This window comes from Hakea prostrata, chromosome 2 (genome assembly GCF_041222555.1).
Source record: "Hakea prostrata isolate BN-2017 chromosome 2, UWA_Hpros_2, whole genome shotgun sequence".
NCBI lineage: Eukaryota > Viridiplantae > Streptophyta > Magnoliopsida > Proteales > Proteaceae > Hakea > Hakea prostrata.
In genome coordinates this window covers 74,423,889-74,443,369 of record NC_142601.1, presented here as the reverse complement: position 1 = coordinate 74,443,369, position 19,481 = coordinate 74,423,889, and the positions used below count along the sequence as shown (strand labels likewise).

The window sequence follows — 19,481 nt, the reverse complement described above, 5'->3', positions numbered from 1 at the left end:
CATCGTCCTTTCAACCATGAGACAACTCACTGCAGAAAACAGTGATACTCCAGCAGCATTTCTTCGTCTCGTCTTCCATGATTGCTTCATTCAGGTTCTAATTGTTCTTCGTTCTCTTCCACGTCCACGTGTTTGTTCCTTCTTATTAGCTAGACAATAAGAAATCCTATGCAAATTTAATTTTAATTTTAATTTTAATTTTAATTTTAATCGGCAAGAACGTGTATGCATGATACATGATGTATCTTTCTTACAGGGATGCGACGCTTCTATTCTTTTAAAAGACCATGCCACTGCAGGTCGTAGTGAGACAGAGGCTGGGCCGAATCTTACCCTCAAAGGCTTTGAAATGGTTGATATAATAAAGCGCAGACTTGAAAACGTATGTCCGGGAACTGTTTCTTGTGCGGATATTCTCGTTCTTGCTGCTAGGGATGGGATTACTCTTGTACGTTCTTCACTTCCTCCTCCTCCTCCTCCTCAATTAACTTGGTAATTCCTACCATGCCAATTGAACGGGAATGAATAAATCGTAACATGTAGTACCTAGTTTATGACATTTTATCAAACTCTAGAGGGAGAGATGGCAGAGGTTGAGATTTGAGAGAACATTACCAGCGGGTAGGGTTAACCCTGTTGTTGCCCATATATAGGTGTAATCATCATATCTTTCTCCCTCAACATCTGGTAGTCTCTGGACCAATCTTCCTTTTGTCAACTCCATGCAATACTACTTACAGTAGCCACAGATGTGGCCTGTTCAGTTGAGGATAAGTTCTGGTTCTGCTGGTGGGCTTTTCTTGCTGAATTCAGATCTACTCCACCTGGGTAGTAGGCCATTTCCCCATGCTCCCATCCTTCCAGTAGGGCTGACACAGGCCTCCCCCTGTACCACGGCAAGCCATGAGCGAGCGAGCGAGTGGTACCGTACCGGATTTTTATCAGCTCCAGCAGTACTGACTGACAAGTTAAAGTTTCCTCCTATCCTCCGTTAAATAATTGACATGTGTAATTTTAAAATCCAACGATCAGTAATTACGATCCACTCACCGACCTTAACCATGGTTTCTTTCTACTCGTCTCTCTCTTCCTTAAGTCACATTCCTGCCCACTGCCTAGTGCCCATCACCGCTGTTGTCCTCATCTCCTTCACAATTGAACACTGATTTTTATTGATATCTAAAACAGAGCTCATTAAAAATTCAAGCGAAAGAATTGAGCTAACCCGACTGAAATTTACAGTCTCTCAGACCTACATCCAACTTTTTTTAGTGGCCCAGTTTCTATGGCCTTAGTTAAAGCAGCCATACAACTAATTGTTTTCTCGTTTCTCCTTTTCAAATCCGATACTAAGCAAAACTTGAGCTGCAACGTATTGAAAGATGATGTTCATTAAAGATCTGATCAAAATTTCCCCTCAAATGGGCAATGGTAATGGGACTCATCTAATGTCTTCATTGTTTGGGGATTTTTTTTTATTCAAAGCAGAGAGAAAATTTTGAGAATAGAACGCTCGAAGTGGCATTTGCTGAAGAAGGATTCAATTAATGGATCTCTCTCTCTCTCTTCCTTTTCTTCCTTTGATGCTTCCAGATCAAGCTGAAGGCACAACTGTCCAGCTTGCCCTCTGTCCCTTCTTAACTCTTTCTTCAAAACCTTTTTCTTCATCTAGACTGGGCATGGAGGAAAAGGTCAGTGACGACTGATTGGGGCTGGATTTCTCTCAGGCCTAACCTAACTGGAGAATGATTTTTAAAAAATAGGGCGGAAATAGCTGGACGATTACAGTTTTTGCTTGATTTGGAAGCATCAAAGGAAGAAAACCAAGAGACATCGAGAGGAGGTTTTAGAAAAAGATAATAACGAGAAAAGGAGTTGCAGATTTCTCATTCCTCCTTTTCTTCTTCTTTCTCCCATCCATAAATGGATGGATTTGCAGATTTTATTTTCAAGAATGCTTCAGGTCATGAGTTTGTTAAATATTAGATGGATTTGCAGATTTTATTTTCAAGAATGCTTCAGGTCATGAGTTTGTTAAATATTAGCAACTATCAATGCCGGAGTCCAAGACGGAGAAAGCACAAGAAGATACTCAAATGAAAACAATGGCGACAAAGAGAGAGAGAGAGAGAGGAAGGAGAAGACTAACATTAGTTAGGAGATGTGAGTCGGATTAAACCATAGTTAAGCATTGGGGATGGATAACCGTAGGATTGCTATATGACAGATGTTCATCATCCAATGGCAAACATGAGGAAACTGGAGCGTCTCCAAACTGGAGCTGATAAAAATCCCACCCGGCGGGTGGGTGATGAAGATCTGAACTTCCTTGTGATTTTCTGCAGATTGCAGATGTTGACACTTGGTTGGCAGCTCAGTTGGGTGAGAGTTTTTCCATTTCTTGCAAGCTTTCATGGTGCTTAGGAGCTCTCACATTTACAAATCTCTTTTAATTTGATTGGCTCTGATCAGCTTATGATTTTTGCTTCATGATTGGTTTCATCTTCTCCTAGGCCCCTAATTATCTTGTAGTCCTTTTAGTTGAAGAATCGATATCCATATATTCTTTCTTTTTAAGTATTTCAATCTTTCTTATATATATTGTTTGATAGTTTTCTAACTTTTCTCTTAACGGTACTTTGTGGGTTGATTGTTCTGCTTCCGTCTTTCTTGTTTACATATCTGTACCCAATGAACCTGAAACAACAGATGGGTGGCCCTTTTTATCCTCTTCTTACTGGAAGAAGAGACAGTACCGAGTCCTTCTATGCAGATTCCTTTCAAGATATTCCATCACCTGAAGATAGGATTGGCAAAATATTGGGAACATTCAAGAGAAAGGGATTTAGCGAAAGAGAGACTGTTACACTTCTAGGTAATTTCCATCCTCAATCTCATAGCATTGTTAAACTAAGGTATCTTAGAGTTTATGGACAATAGTTTCTGACTAACCTAATTAAATTTGCTGTTAAGGTGCTCACAATATTGGAAGCATCAACTGCTTCGTCATTCAGCATCGTGTTGCAAACTTCACAGGAACAGGAAAGCCAGATGATACATTAGATGCTGATTTTCTCAATCACTTGACCTCCCAGTGCACCAACAAACAGCATGACAGCTACCCGTTGAATAATAGAAAAACAATCTCCAACCAACAACTCTCATCATCCATCACAATGGGGAGCATATTTGACCTTCATTATTACCAGGATTTGCTAAGAGATAGAGGACTTCTTTATTCTGACCAAGAGTTGATGAGAGACCCAGCAGCAGCTGATGTTGTGAGGACCTATGCGTCTGGTGATGGGACAGATTTCCGGATTGATTTTATGCAGGTGATGACCAAATTGTCAAACCTGGGTGTCCTCACCGGTTCCCAAGGTCAAATCCGGAGCAACTGCTCTATGGTTGTCAAATAGTTGACAGAATAATTAGCAAGCATATGTAGCATAGACTGTTGATCTGAGTTGCAATTCAATGTATTTTTTTGTACATCCATTTCTTCATTAATTCCTTTCGATAAGATGGTGCATTTGCCAGAAAACTCTTTTGGTCTTGTTGCTCCAGAAGTCTCTTGGGATTAAATTTGTTTTAATTTTGTTGTTGTTCTTTTGTTTTTGAACAAATAAATGAATTCATTAACCAACGGAGAGAAAGGGGAACGGGAAAGAATACAAATGTAAACCAAGGAAAAGAAAATGGAGCTCAACAACTGCAAATTGGACTTGCAGGAAAGCTAAAAGTGCAACACTATCACAGCATTAAGCCAGAATGGACACCCCCCCCCCCCAACCCCACCCCAAAAAAATAAAATAAAAGAAGGCCAGTAGGCCAAGATAGACCACAACACACTATCCTTTCTGTCAAAGGAGGCCTTCATTGCAACAATTGCAGCACGGATCAATGTAGCATCACAGAGGGCATCAGGGTTGCAGCATTGCAGGATATACTGAAGTTGCAGCAACAGCAGGGACGAGTGGACGACAATGCGAATCAGTGACAGAGCAGCTGAATCCTGAGCAGGCGACGCAGCAAGCAGAGGCCATACCCAACAAATGGCGGGGAGTAGGTTTCCTTATTAGTGTAAAGATCCTTCTCCTTGCAGACCAAAAGATGGAGGGAGGTGCCAATCTTGCTTCAGATGAGATGGTCACAGTAGACAAGAGTAGCAGGAAAAATGCTGCAGGTAGGTCCTGATCTGAAGAGGAACCACAAGGGGAAGGAAGAGAACCAGAGGTGGTGGGAAGAGAAAGAGAGGAGGAAGAAGAAATCAAGAGAATGAGAGCAAGAAGGAAAGAGAATGATAAGGAGCTTCTTTTGTAGCTATACCTATTGTTACCCGATTAGTATTGGTCAATACTAGAACTGGGTCACATAAATTAACTGGTGCATTGCTATAAGCAATGGTGTTCTTAAATGACACACAACTAATCATTCCTTGCACAATTGTTATACACTTCACTCTCACCATCGAGGTGTTTTATATAATCTCCGTTTTGCACCTCCAGGCAAACGTTTTCCCTGCAGGGGTAAGCATAGTGCAAGCACCTCCAGTTCAAGATTTCCCACAATGAACCAGTGGATTTTAAGTATTATCAAAGAAACTGAATATGAATGTCTGATTAGATGTCTTGATCATATGGAAGAAATTAGAGTTAGTGCTGGAAATCAATAAATGAATAGACCAAGAGCAAGCTGTTAAGACACCAACATCGAGGGGAATAATATCAAGAGGTATATTATAAAGGGATAAAGAGACTATAAGATATCAAACCCAAATGACCATGTCAGGGGTAAGGACAAGTGGCAATTTCATGTTGGCACCTTTTAGAGGGTTTGGCTTAGGTGGAAAGTAGAGGTTATGATTTTGGTTATATTATAGGGAAGGTCTGGGGTTGGAGGGGAGGCAAGAAGTGAGTAAAAGGAGTGAGCCAAGCTTGTAGGGGAGAGGAAGACTCACAGGTTTGCGGTATAAGAGTACAGGGTATTCAAATCTTGGGGTGGGGAGTGTGCCGGAGCTATTTGTAATCACTGGATTAAGTGCAGCAGTTCATTGCAGTTGCTCAATCAGTGTAGTCTGTTGATTTAATTTGAAGATTCCAAGCGTTGTCTATGCTATTCGGTTGTGCTGCATGCGTGTTTTTAAGCTAAAGTTGCATGTTTGAATGATGAAGAGGAGATTGGTTCTTATCAACCGGTACCAGAGCATGTTGATCCAGGGAATGGCCAGCAGTCGAAGGGAGTCTAGGGTTGAAGACCTTGAATCACTGGTGCAAAAATTGCAGCATCAGGGGTCGGCGATGGGATCCAAACTTGAATCCCTAACACAACGTATGCAGGAGGAAGAAAAGAAGAACCAAGAGTTTACTTGATGAAGGGGAAAATACAGGAGGTTGAATTGCAGGTTCTTGAAGTTACGGTGGAGGGAGTAATGGCTTTGCCTCAAGCCCAGAGGGAACACAATATTCCAAGGCTCTTCGCTGGATCTGTAGGAGTGACTGGAGGATGATGTGAGTTCTATCCTCGACATTTGGAGATGCCGGAATTCACAGAGAAGACAACATCCAGGATTTGAACTTGTTGAGTAACGGGGACTAGGTTGAAGGAGGTTACAGTTCAAAGGTTCTTCTCGTCACCAAAGAAGACGCCTTCGGAGGTGGTGATAGTTTACGAAGAATCACACAGCCTCCAATTACAGTGGGGTTTGGGACGCTTGCGGCGACGGTCGACGTTGGGGATGAATGAAGGCGAAGTGGGATGTCTAGTATGCCTTTGGTAATGGTCTTTCTTAAGAATGGCATTCTAATCAAAGAATGATGGTCTGAGCACAGTTTGACCACTTGAAAAAACCTATACTTAGAACATTTGAGAAAGACTGGAACAAATCGGCATTTGGTAACTTTTGTTCTTAAGAAAGTTTTTTTATGAAAAAAATGCCATTGATACATATTTGAATTTAACCACAATTAATATGGAGACAAAAACCTACAATTTAATCAACACAATCCCCTGCAACGAATTCAACCCCAATCCTACATTAATCTGTAACCTTTCCGATGGTCAGATGTGCAAAATATACAAAGCTGTGGTTCTTGTCCAAAAGAAGCCATTATTAAATTTCCAGAACTTAACAGAAGCAATAGTAAACAAATACATAAGCTGAAATTTCCCAAACTCACCTACCCAGTGGGAAAACTTGAAATTTGTCTAGAAATTTAACTCAAATGCCTTGGTTTGGAATAGGGCAAACAAAAGACGTCTAAGATCTGCAAATTTGTAGTTTAACAGATGGGATCCCGGAAACCAACATTAAATAATATTTTTAAGAACCAAAAACTTTAGATTGGATAGTCTGAGCATGAAATCAACCATCAATGAGTGAAAACTAGATAAATTCTACTAAAAAGCTAATGAGGTTTAATAAGGGCTTAGGTCTCTCTACCTGTGCAGTTTGACGATGATGTACCCCACCCTACTAAGGGGTGAGTGAGAGAGATTTGCTAGAGCAGAGAGCCACTAACATCCTCGGTCCTCAGAACCTCCAGCTCGAAGCTGCAATAAAAGACAGAAATTTACCTCAACAGGGGTACTCGGGAAGAAAACTTGAATTACGTGCGGGTCGGGAGAAGGAGATGATGTGAACTAGGATCTAAGGTTTGATTTATTGAGAAAAAGCCCTAGATCCAGGTCCACCCCCATGACTCTTCAATATAATCAGTAATCTATGAGGGTTTAGAAAACCCTATGGTTCAAGGGAACAGGTTGGTTATGGGGTTTGGTTGAAGGGAATAGGTTGGTTATGGGGTCAGGAAAGGGGTAGGGTTAGGTTCAGCTAGGGTTTTGAATTCCAACATAACTCTTCTGCTGTAATTATTTTCAGATTGGGTTTTGGGAATTAGTAAGACCCTAGGGTTTCTAGCATTTGGATTGGAGCTACAGCTAGATTGAGTGTTATAGGAGTGATAGGGATGCCAATCCTAAAAGGGTACAAGGTTTGGTTGATGGTTAAGGAATTTTAGGGTTTAGGTTTCCTAATGAAAAGGATAAGTTGCAGAAAATTCTAGGGTTTAGAGGGGAAGGGAGAGGCTGAAACCTAGGGTTGAAGGTAAGGGATGGGGAGGGGTGTCTAAATCCAAGGGGAAGTCTAGGTCAAGGGACTAGGGCTATCTTAGTTTTAGAATGCTGCAACAATTCTGGTTTTGAATTTCCGGAAATTCCAGAAGTTGCTACAAGCTTTAGAAGGAAAAGAAGAAGGAAAGAGAGGGCGAAGGGCTGGGTATTTATCCTAGGGCAGGGGAGTGGAGGGAATTAGAAAACTAGGGCTGGGGGTGGGGTTAAAGGGCTGCCGGAGGGTTTGGGAAGAGGAAGGGGTGGTCTGCAATGGGAGTCGTGGCTGTGATGGTAGAATTAGCATTAGGGGGATGGGGTAGGACCTGCGGATGAGAGAGGAAGAAGCGAAAAACGTAGGCTAGGGGCTGGAGGTGTCTTTTACTTAATTGGAGATGGAAGAATTATTTGATCAAAGGGGGGGGGGGGGTGGAGAAGAAAACTGGAGTTTCAAAATTTCTGCAAAATCCTTCATCAATGGCTGCCGCAAGTTCCCTCCATGGGAACCCACGACTTCTAACCTTGTTCCTTCAATGTCAATCTATTTTATTAAACATAAACTCTAAAGATTACATTATGGTGAGGCTTATTTATAGCTTTTGAAAGTAACTCGCACCAATACTCTAATTTGATAAACAATTCAACTGAAACTCCTATTTGACTAAGGACTCTTGCTTACAGAAGGATTCTTTCATATCTCATTGTAGAAGAGTAAAAATTGTAATCTACGAGTGGACATGGAATCTTTGCAAGAACAAAACTAGAGGATTCCTTTATAACGTAGGAATCCTAACCTAACAAGGACTCTTCAAAAATTCAACCAATAATGACTCAAACTCTAAAATAAAAGCAGATCTAAGGTCCACCAAACATATTGGACCCAACTAAACCCTAAGGGAACTAAACAAAAAAACAACAAAATTATACCCATGTTGATATTAGAGGGGTGTAGGGTGAGATCTAGAAGCCGAGCCATTGAAAAGTCTAAGGAACTAAACTGGTCTCAACCCATTTCGTCCACTCAAGGGCTAGCCAAACACTTTATTAACCTGGGCCCAACTAATACAAATTGACCTAGATCCAATTGGGGAACCAATACGACCCATGTACTCAACCCCATAACGGTTCAGTTGAATTGACGCCCAAATAGTCTATTGTCTTCAACCTCCCAAACTCAAGCAAGGATTATTGCAGCGATGGAAGCCCCTACTAGATTGGTGAACAGGGGGCCATCTGGAGCTGTTGGTGGTGGCGAGTGTCGGGTTATGAAGAACCCACCGAATAGAACAATTAGCAAATAAGATAAAAGAATAACACAATAATAACAACTAAGAGAAAAGAAAGACACAATAATATATGGGCAAGAGAGAAAACTCCACTATAAATAAAGAAATATCCAAGAGAGAAGATATTTGGGATGATTAAAGAAGAAGGAAGAGGCATTCTTTTATAGCCTCTTCCTCTCCACATATTCCCACATCAGTCGATGTGGGACTAATATTACAACATGGAGATTAGATTGAGAACCAATCAATCTCCACACCAGTCTCTATCTTGCCACCACCATGCTGTCTATGTCTCTATCAAGCCATACAAGGATCTGCACCAAATGAACTTGTCAGTATTGATTGCTTTTGTCAATGCATCTGCTAGGTTCTCTTTCGTGTGGATTTTCTGCATATCCACCCTTCCGTCTTCCACCACTTCACGAACAAAATGATATTGTACTTCTATGTGTTTTGTCCTGGAATGAAAAGCTGGATTCCTTGCAATGTGCAAGGCACTCGATCGTCACAATACAAGAGAATCTTCTCGTGTTTGTGCCCAAGTTCTTCCATGAATCTTCTTATCCAGATTGCTTCTTTACAAGCTTGTGTAGCTGCCATATACTCAACACGTTGTAGACAAGTGCTACAACCGTCTCGTAGTTTAGATACCCACTCACAGCCTCTCTTCCGCAATTGTAAACACATAGCCGTAGTGGATTTCCTTTTATCAAGATCCCCCGCAAAATCGGAATCAATATATCCTCCGACAGGTAAATTCAGATCCTCCATAACATAGAGCAGCATCCAAGGTTCCTTTAATGTATCTTAGGATCCTCTTCACTATAATCCAATGCTCTTGTCCTGGATTCGCCATATGCCGACTAATCACTCCCACCGCATGTGCAATGTCCGGTCTTGTACATATCATAGCGAACATCGGACTTCCCACCGTTGATGCATACGGTACTCGAGACATCTCCATCCTCTCTCGCTTCATTGCTAGGACACATACTTGAAGATAACTTGAAATTAACGAGGAAGAGGAGTAGAAATTGGCTTACGGTCTTGCATATTGAAGCGGCGCAAGACTTTCCTTAAGTAACTCTTCCGAGATAGCCAAATCTTCCTGTTATTTTCGTCTCGGTGAATTTGCATCCCTAGAATCTTGTTTGCGGGTCCCGGATCCTTCATTTCAAATTCCCTAGCCAATCGAGCCTTTAATTCTACGATCCGATCTTTGTTGGGGCCTCGACACCAACATATCATCGACATACAACAATAAAATGATGAAATCATCATTACCAAACCTCTTGTAATACGCACAAGGGTCTCAAGCAAGTCGTTGTATCCAAGGCTCAATATGAAGGAATCAAATCTCTTATACCAACATCTTGGCGCCTGTTTTAAGCCGTATAAAGATTTGTTCAACTCCGCAAACCAAGTTCCCCTTTTCTCGGTTCTTCAAAAACTTCTCGGTTGGAGCATATAGATTTCTTCTTCAAGATCTCCATGAAGAAATGCGCTTTTACATCTAATCGCTCAAGATGTAGATCAAACGTAGCACAAAGTGCCGTAACTATCCGGACAGTAGTAAGTCGAACCATCGGAGAAAAGATTTTCGTGAAATCAACACCTTCTTTTTCGGAGCATATCCTTTGATCACCATTCTTGCACGATACCGCTCTACTTGATCATCACCTGTTTCGTTTGATCTTGTAAACCCATTTGTTACCAATGGGCTTCCTTCCGTGCGGTAAAGGTACAAGCTCCCACGTCTTATTCTTATGAAGAGCTTCTAGTTCTTCCCGCATAGCCGCCATCCAAAGTGATGCTTCCGAGCTATCAATCGCTTCTCTCCGAATGTTGATGGCTCACCATCTTCTCGTTAGAAGACAATATGCAATGTTGCTCTCCATAATATAATCGATCGCCAAAGTTGGTGTATGTCTTTCACGAGGTGACCGTCGAACTTCTACGGTTGTAGACTCAATCGGTACTTGTTCCTCATTTTCTCGATTCTCGCTCCGGAAGAATTTTCTACCCTCGGAAGAATTTTCTGGATTGGACTTCTCTTCCTCCTGAACTGTTGTACTCTCCGGAATTTCTATTGAAATGCTACTCACATCTTCCTTTTGCAGCTTATCTTCTCGCAAAAATGACATCTCTCGCCGATGACGACCTTGTGGGCAAGTGGGATCCCACAATCGATACCCCTTGACTCCATCGAGCATTTCCCAAGAATCGCATTTTCTGGATTTTGGATCCAACTTCGAAATTTCTTGGGGATGATACATCACGTACACAGGACTCCCAAATGTGTGCAGGCGTGAATAATCAACTGGCTTGCCAGTCCACATCTCCATCGGTGTCTTCAAATCAATCGATCTTGTTGGTGATCGATTAATCACATAGCAGGCAGTATTTACGGCTTCTGCCCAAAAGGACTTAGCCATACTTGCAGTTCTCAACATGGCTCTCGTTCTTTCGAGTAGAGTTCTATTCAACCGCTCTGCTACTCCATTCGTTGAGGAGTGTAAGCCACCGTGAGTTGTCTCTTGATGCCTTCTTGATTACAAAACTCAAAGAAGTCATCCCCGTATATTCACCGCCATTGTCCGTCCTGAGGCACTTGATTTTCTTCTCAATTTCTCGTTCAACTTGCGCTTTGAATGTTTTGAAAACTGAAAACACATCTGACTTCTTCTTGATAGGAAACACCCAACATCTTCTAGAATAATCATCAATGAAAGATACATAGTACCTTGCTCCTCCCAGAGATGTAACCGGTGCTTGCCATACATCAGAGTGAACTAATTCCAGAACACTTTTACTCCTGGAATCAGATGCATTGAACTTCAATCTATGCTGCTTGCTTGTAACACAGTGCTCACAAAAGGGTAATGAAACCTTTGTGAGACCCGGGAGTAATTTCTGTTCTGCGAGAACCTTCAACCCTTGCTCTGACATGTGGGCCAATTTTCGATGCCACACTTTTGTCATCTCTTCAGCATGCCGGTTGATGCAACCGATGCTTCGCCTCCGGACATGTTTCTCCCATTACTTCGTACAAATTTGCAGCACCCCTTTCAGCTTTCATTACAACTAGCGCTCCTTTGACGATCCTCATCATTCCATTTTGGATGCGTGTCTTGCACCCAATTTCATCTAATTGCCCCAAAGACAATAGATTCTTCTTTAAGCCCTTCACATGCCGCACATTTTGAATAGTGCGTACCATACCATCGTACATCTTCAACTTGATGGTGCCAACTCCAACAATCTCCAAGGCATGATCATTTCCCATGTACACAGACGCACGGTAGAGATAGGTTCATAAGTTTGAAACCAATCTCTGCGAGAGGTCATGTGCCATGTTGCTCCCGAATCCAAGATCCAAGCATCACTATGTTCCAATCTATCCTTGGTCGCCATTGCTGATTTCTTTGTAAAGAATCTCTCCTTCAAAGAACGCACCCTTGAGATGTTTCTACCTTATCTACAATTTGATGAGGTGAAGTGATTTTGGCTTCATACAATTTGATGAGGTGATCCCAAACCTCCTTTGCAGTTTTCTTCTCTTCTATGTCCCCTAAAATATCATCTGATAATGCTATATGCAAATCAGAAAGAGCAATCGCATCTATTCTGTTCCACTTTTCGTTGTCTGTGAACTCCGCCGGCCGAACACCGATGGCTTCCAGTGCTTATCTTTTATCAATAATGCCTTCATCTTCATTTTCCATAATGAGAATTTCGTGCCGTCAAACTTGCCGATGTCGATTTTTGCTGCCATTGCTTCTATCACGAATCGTTGTTGGTCTGCAGAATAACTCCCACTATTTCACGTGAAACTTGTCTTCTTAGGTTATCTCCACCGGTATATGGTTGAACCAAAATGCACCAGGAAAATTTCCGAGGAAAGACCGGAGGGACACAAGCGGTCCGCTTAAAAACCAGACTCCTTAGACAAAATTTTCCTAGACATGCACTTAATCACCCAATACACCTTTCTAGGATACCCGAAAAGAACCACGTGAAATTGCGACTTCTGCAGCACCTCCGTAGGATGAAAAACAATATCTTACTTATTTTTCTGATGTGAAGGATCCACCTAAGTGGCAATCACAGAGCATACTATAAGTAGATACTCACACCCTAAACCAAACAAACAAACCCCCCAAGGAATTTTCCTTTTCTGATGTGGAAGCTCAGACTATGCTGCAACCACAGAACATACTTCAGAAAAACCTCGCTCTGATACCACTGTCGGGTTATGAAGAACCCACCGAATAGAACAATCAGCAAATAAGAGAAAAGAATAACACAATAATAACAACTAAGAGAAAAGAAAGACACAATAATATATGGGCAAGAGAGAAAACTCCACTATAAATAAAGAAATATCCAAGAGAGAAGATATTTGGGATGATTAGAGAAGAAGGAAGAGGCATTCTTTTATAGCCTCTTCCTCTCCACATATTCCCACATCAGTCGATGTGGGACTAATAAAAGGGGGGGGGGATTACAACAAAGGGGGGGGGGGGGGGGGCGGCGAGGGGGGAGGGGGGGATCTGCAGCAATGCTGCATTTTGCGGTTGAGGATGACCTCGAAGGAATAATTTGGGATGGTGAAATCCCCAAGGACTCTGTTCACTAGAAAGTTTTGAAAACTCTTCTCGATGCCAGGACTTGGGCGGAGTTCGTCTGAGAAGTTTCTTTCTTTTCACTCGCATCGAGGTCGGTTTAAGCTTCCCTATCGTGAAATCTTTGGTGCTTTGTGAAAAGGACGAGAAATCAAGCTCTCAGTATGCCGAAGATGAAATTCTGCCATTGATCCATTTTGTATTCAACATAGATGGTCAGGTCCCCAACGAAAAGGATGCATCTGATGCAACATTGACTACAACATCATCTTGGCCAAGCGATGTTCATGCAGCTCCTCCAAAAGGTTCTGTTGTTAGGCTCTCCAAAATGATTGAAGCCATCAAGGCCATTTTCGAAAATTCTCACTATTTTGGTGCACAGTAGCTGATGAATTGAGAAGACGTTGGTCCGAACGATAGTCAATTCCTGGGATATATCAAATGCTTTTTCTCACTCAGGTTCTATTAGCTACAATGTTTCTATCTCCTGTCATCCCTTATTTCGGGTAGTGTTATCAAGACTGATTACGGGTACCTTCAAAGTATCTCAATTTGTTGAATTCTTAACTATCATTAACTTAGTTAGGGTGCTTGGCTTAGAAATAAGCTTTGTTGTGGAGCTACTAGTTGGCAGTAGAGACTAGGCGATTAATCTGAGTTCAAACAGGGGAAGTAGTGCAGCCCTCCCATATGTTTCTGTCCCTGCTTGTTTGCCACTTCATATGATGCTTGGGCTGGCAGCAGCACCACTAAAATCTGCTACTTTCAAATTCAATTTATGGTTATGGAGCTCAGGTATACAAGAGACAAACTGCAACAATCAATGAAGGGGGAGGAAAACAATTCAATTGCGGAGACACATCAAGAGGAACCTGCAGGGGCTATTTTTCAGGTCCCAAACGTTGTAAGGTGGGATCTTAAGGCAGCTACAGTTGTTATTGTTGAGAGAATGGTCAATGGTACAGGAAAGTTCAATTTCACCTAGAAGGCAAAGTGAAACTGAAGGGGGGGGGGAAGTGTCGTTAAGACACCAAAATTGAGCTGAATATTATTCAGAGATACATTACAAAGGGATAAAGGGACTGTAGGGTATCAAACCCAAATGACCACGTAGGGGATAGACAAGTGGTAGGGGTTCATTGCCAAGCAGCCACATTTCATGCTGGCATCCTTTTAGATCTCAGTCAAGATGTATGATTTTTTTGGGGTCAACTTGGTGGCCCATCTCGGTAGGTTTTAGGGTCTCAGTTGGGCTTAAACTTGGCATTTAGCCTATTTAAGGCCTTTTGAACACACTGGTGGCCTTGGGTTTGTGAGAAAACAACCTTAAGTATGACTTATAAATCTACCCATAGTGTGAAACCAAAATGTTGTAGGATTAGGGAATGCAAGTTTATACAACATGCAATATAGAACCTTTAAGGCATATAAATGAAAAGCAAGTGTATCAAATATATCAAATAACTTAAATGTCATCAAAATTCCATCCATATGAGTATCACAATCTTGACTTTCGAGAATACAATAATAAAATTATACAACCGTTAGAAGTTCTATATAAGTCAGTACCTCATAAGTTTATAAGCAAGCAAAGAATGATTGATCTTCCTTTGATGTTGTAGATGTGCTAAGAGTAGTTGCAAGTGAAAATCCAGTTGAAATTCGCAAAAAATCCTGCAAAAATTGAGAGTTCCAACAAGATATGCTGAGATCTGGGGTGAGATATAGCGAGATCTGGCAAGATCTCGAGCGAGATGTCCCATTTCACAGTACTCAATCTCATTTCGGTTTATGAAAAAACCGAGATATCTCATGAGATCTCCCATCATGAGTAAGCTCACAGGGGAGAGGAAGACTCTTCGATTTGGGGCATAAAGTATAGGATATTCGAGTATTGGGGTAGGATGTTGTATGTGCCGGAGCTATTTGTAATCACTGGATTAAGTGCAGCAGCTGATGTAAACTAGATCCAGGACACCTAATGAGGGCTCCAAGGGCTTACCAGTATCCTACGGCCCTACCAGCAATCCAGGCAAATCCATCCTAGTATAGAGGGTATTTTGGTAATTTTGCACTTTTCAGCTGAGTCAACTAACGGTTTCATTAGGTCCATTATGTTTTGGGACTTTAGATCTACTTTAATTTTGAAATTGAGTCCTTATTTTGGAAGTTATTAAAGCATCCTAATGAAACTTTCTAGACTAAGTTATGAAGGCTCCTTATGTGAGCCAAAGTAGGAGTTTAAATTAGAATCAAATTGCAAGTTAGAATCCAAGCTGGTTTCTTAAGTTGAGTCCAATTGTGTTTCCTTTTTAGAGGCTATAAATAAGTCTTCATACTCAGTAATCAGGAAGTTGAATTGATGAATAAAATTATGATTTGAGTGTTGGAGGTAACCCAAGGAAGTCGTGGGTCCTTTGAGGAGTCTGCAGCTATTTCAGAGAGTGATCTTGTACAGATTTATGAAATTACGACAACCTTCTTTATGTCCAGATTCTATCCTCAAGTACGTGCAAGCCATCCCCAAACCCATCTTAGCCCTTTGCATCCTCTTCACTACCACCCACAGCCTTCTCCCATCCCTCTAAACCCTAGTTTTAGAACCTTAGCCCTCCCCCTCCATCATGTTTACATCCAGCCCCTCCACAACCCTTGGCAGCTTCAGTACCCCTCCCCTTGATAATTAGTTAACCCCCTACCCTTCCCCATGATGTATCCAGCCCCAGCCAGCCCCAAAGAGGGCCCAAGCCCACTCGTGAGCTAGGTCCCAATTAAGAGGGGTCAAATCCATCCAAGGGGTAGATTGGTTATTTCCTACTCCTAGATCGAGTATTAATAGTGACCAAGTCCAGTATAATTAGTTAAGTCAATTTTACTTCCTAAATTAGAGTCTTAATGGTTGAGTAATTGTGGTATTTGTTTGTTTCCTTTTTGGTTTGAAATTCCAGATTGGCAAGAGTCTTGTTGGGTTGTTTTAAATTAGGAAAGAGTTATTTCCCTAAAGGAGTCTTATCTTGAATTTGTTATTTCCTTTTAAGGAGTCTTATCTTGAGTTGTTTTCAATTAGGAAAGAGTTGTTTCCTTTAAAGAAACTTATTTGAAGTGTGTTTCAAATTAGGAAAGAGTAGTTGAATCTAGTTGCGTATTGAGTGGCCATAAATAGCCTTGTCCTCTATGTATTTTGGCAGTCTTGAATATGGAATAAAGTTGAGTTTTGAGAATTGAGAAGTCGTGGGATAATTCTAAGGGACACCCTGCGGCTGGGGTATTGACAACTATTCTTCAACCTTCAAAGCTTCATTCACTGATTCAAACATTCAACACAGAATTTTCAGCAAGTCTGCAATCTCAAGTAAGTAAGAGACCACATCCCTAACCTAATCTTCTCATAGCTCTGTCCACAGCCTTCCCATCCCTTCCCCCTCATTTTCAGACCTTGTAAACACCCAAGCCCCATCGCAAATCATTCCTGCCCCTCCCCCTCACTTTCCCTGCACCCTAGACCTTCTCCTTAGTGTCCACAAGCTTCCTCTTCATCTTCTTCTTCCCAAGCCTCCCAGTCCTAACCTGAGTAGGAATTCCTAATTCCCAGCCCTAAACCCCACACTTCCACCATTACTGGAATCGCAGAAATCCCTAGTCTTCATTCCTAACTTCAGTTTCCCCAAAGCAGCTTTTTTTTCTGAGTTTGAAATTTTCTGCACTTCATCCTCTTCGTTGAGAAGTTGCAGAAATTTTGAAATTTCCATAAAATTCTGAAACTTCCCAATTCCCATCCTTCTCTACTTAGTTCAGTTGCAGACTACAGAAAACCAACAACAGCACCCTAAGGCCACAGAACCAGCAGCCCCAGTCCTAATTTCAACCCTAGCCGAAACCCTAAGTTTATGCTAAAACCCTAATTAGTTGTTGTAACCCCATTGCAGGTCCTGGAAACAAACCCTAGACCTGGGTTTGCATCACGGCAACCCGGAACTACCATCCCAGTCCCCACCTTCTATTTTCCCTCCTTTTCCCCCAATACAGCTTGCGGCGACCTCTGGAATTTCTAGAACTTAAAGCCAGAAGTGCAGCAAGTATTTTAGACCTTGGATTATCGTATTCCCTTGACCTAAACCCCTCCCATTTAGGAATTAGACACCATTCACAGTCCCCTCCCTCCAACCTAAAGTTCAGCCCCTTCCCTTCCCCCTAAGCCCTAGACAGTCCAGCAATTCATCATCTTCATTAGAAAACCCTAAACGCTAGAAACTTCAAAAACCTAAAACTACTAAACCAATCAACCAAATCTTAAACCCCTTGAGGATTAGCATACCCATCCTTCCTAGAACACTTGACCTAACCCAACCCTGGAAACCCTAGAATCGCAAAATCCCAATTCTCAAAACCCTAGCCGAACCTAATCCTAGACTTTTTGAAACCCAAGAACCCTGTAACCAACCCATTCCCTTCAACCATAAAGTATTCTAAACCCTAGAAGACTGCTGGTCCTATTAAAAAGGATCCTGGAGTGAGCCTATATCTAGGGCATTACATCATTCAAAGAACCCCAGGTCTTGGTTCACATCAGTAGTTCACAGTAATTGCTCCGTCAATGTAATCAACTGATTTAATTTGAAGATTCCATTACAGCTTCCATCCAAACCTTGTGTATGCTATTTGATTGTGCTGTGTATGTGTTTTTAAGCTGATTTTGCAGGTGTAGATCAAGGAAAAGGAGGTCGGGTCTTATCACTAACAGTTTCACAAACATACAAAATTGCAAATAAGCATGGAGCCCTTTTATGAGAACCAAAAAGCTTTTATGGGAAAAGACAAATAGGTTACCTTGAACTGAATTCAGTCAGTAAAAGTAATAACATCTATATGTAGCTTATAACGAATATAAAGGATGTAGTCATGCACAAGAGTTCAAATTTGAGTTTGAACTCTAACGTGATCACTAAGACCTAGGTTGAACGAGTCTCAAAGGAAGACCCTGACTAACTCAGTCTTTATCCATTCTTCCTGTGTACTTAAAGCTGTAAATAGTAATCTAGTATAACTCAGACTCTTGCAGGTGACCCCATCCTTTCCAAGGATGGAAAAAATAAATACAAGAAGAATTTGAAGATATAGACTTGTTTAGTAGGGCATAGTTGAATTATTGTTCAATTTTGATATTTCAGGTGGGTTAACTTGGAGGGATGACTTGATTCATTTTTTTTCGAGAAACTTTCCAGAAGAAGCAAGAAACATATCTATGACATACATCACCGCAAATAAGACAATCACCTACTCACACTCTTCACTTCCTCTCTATTGCTGGCTGTTTCCACATTCTGAGCCTCATATTCAACCAGAAAGAAGGGAAAGAAAGCTAGCATTAGAATTTTTTTTGTTTCTTACCTGGATTCCAAGTCAAATTGCACTCTGAATGTGTTCAAAGGATAATTCTAAAACAATTCACCTAATGGAAATTTTAGGGTGTCAAAAGCATACACAACATGGATTGAAATGGTGATATAAAGCCGGATGTCATCAAGTATCTGAAAATGATTACCACTTCCAACACAAAAGTATAAGGCAGTCCAACAAAAAGCTATTTAAGTGCTATAGAGTGAAGAATTTTGGCAAATATCACAGAAATAAAATAATTAAATAGTTGATTCATGACCCTAGAAGTAACAAAGTTTGGAAAGTAAATAAATTAATGATTTGGTCACCCTAAAGCTAATTTACAAAGTACATATCAGTTCATGTTTCCTCCAACCAACCATTTCAGGGCACTCTTCTTCTCAAGGGGCTGCATTTGGCAGTTCAGATGATCTATGGCTTCAATGGGGGTCCTTGATTTTTCCACTTGGGAATCCACACAGTGGTGTAATCTGTTTCTTGTCTACATTTGCTAGATGACGTCTTTTAACTATGGGGTTGGCTATATGATGTCTTTTGACTTCCCTCCATGCCATAACAACTTGTAAACTTTCGGTAACTTGTCCTATATTAAGCATAAAGGACCCCATTAGGGAATACAAATCGAACAGAAGCTCCAGCAGTTAAGATAAGCCAGTTAAGAGATTAGGAATTCTGTAAGGCAATTAAAATCCTTGCATACAAAATCATATAACAACCTGCAGTCTTCACCTTACTACTGTCAGAAACAAGGAAACTTCATCATTATCTTGCATACATTTGACTGCTGGTTTATCGCTTCCTCAATACTCCTGAGAACCCCACTAAGACTGCAGCCCCTTTTTAGGACTTTCACAGCAGCACGATGAACTATTAACCAAAGATAAATTGTTTGTTTTCTTCGCTGTTATCCTTAAATTTTTTTTTTCAAACAGTTCATGTCCTACCATGCTATCGCTATCAACACTCGAATTCCCACCCAATGTATCTGAATTTAAACAATTAATACGAAGTGGCGGCGTTGAAAAATATAAGTACCTAATTCCTGTCATTAAGAAACACATAAGCA

The 19,481-nt window shown here is 41.2% G+C and overlaps 1 protein-coding gene across 2 annotated transcripts; it reads left to right on the top strand.

Moving 5' to 3' along the window:
* The first annotated feature begins 16 nt into the window (after window positions 1-16).
* On the top strand, window positions 17-3,718 carry LOC149026472 (putative Peroxidase 48). Of its 2 annotated transcripts, XM_089146770.1 has the most exons (4): window positions 17-94; window positions 257-448; window positions 2,710-2,875; window positions 2,974-3,718. In XM_089146770.1, exons 1-4 carry the CDS (start codon window positions 17-19, stop codon window positions 3,417-3,419), a joined length of 882 nt encoding a protein of 293 aa, XP_089002896.1. In that variant the 3' UTR covers window positions 3,420-3,718. The 2 variants fall into 2 exon arrangements, with proteins under 2 accessions (XP_089002896.1, XP_089002897.1); XM_089146771.1 differs by lacking the exons at window positions 17-94; window positions 257-448 and adding an exon at window positions 970-2,382 and having other exon boundaries at window positions 2,974-3,714.
* Window positions 3,719-19,481: the final 15,763 nt, after the last annotated feature.

Excerpts from the sequence above, each read along its gene's own strand:
- LOC149026472 (XM_089146770.1), top strand. The coding sequence starts at position 17 with ATGAGACAACTCACTGCAGAAAACAGTGATACTCCAGCAGCATTTCTT. Across the intron at positions 95-256 it reads TCCATGATTGCTTCATTCAG|GGATGCGACGCTTCTATTCT; the intron begins GTTCTAATTGTT and ends TCTTTCTTACAG. Across the intron at positions 449-2,709 it reads CTAGGGATGGGATTACTCTT|ATGGGTGGCCCTTTTTATCC; the intron begins GTACGTTCTTCA and ends CTGAAACAACAG.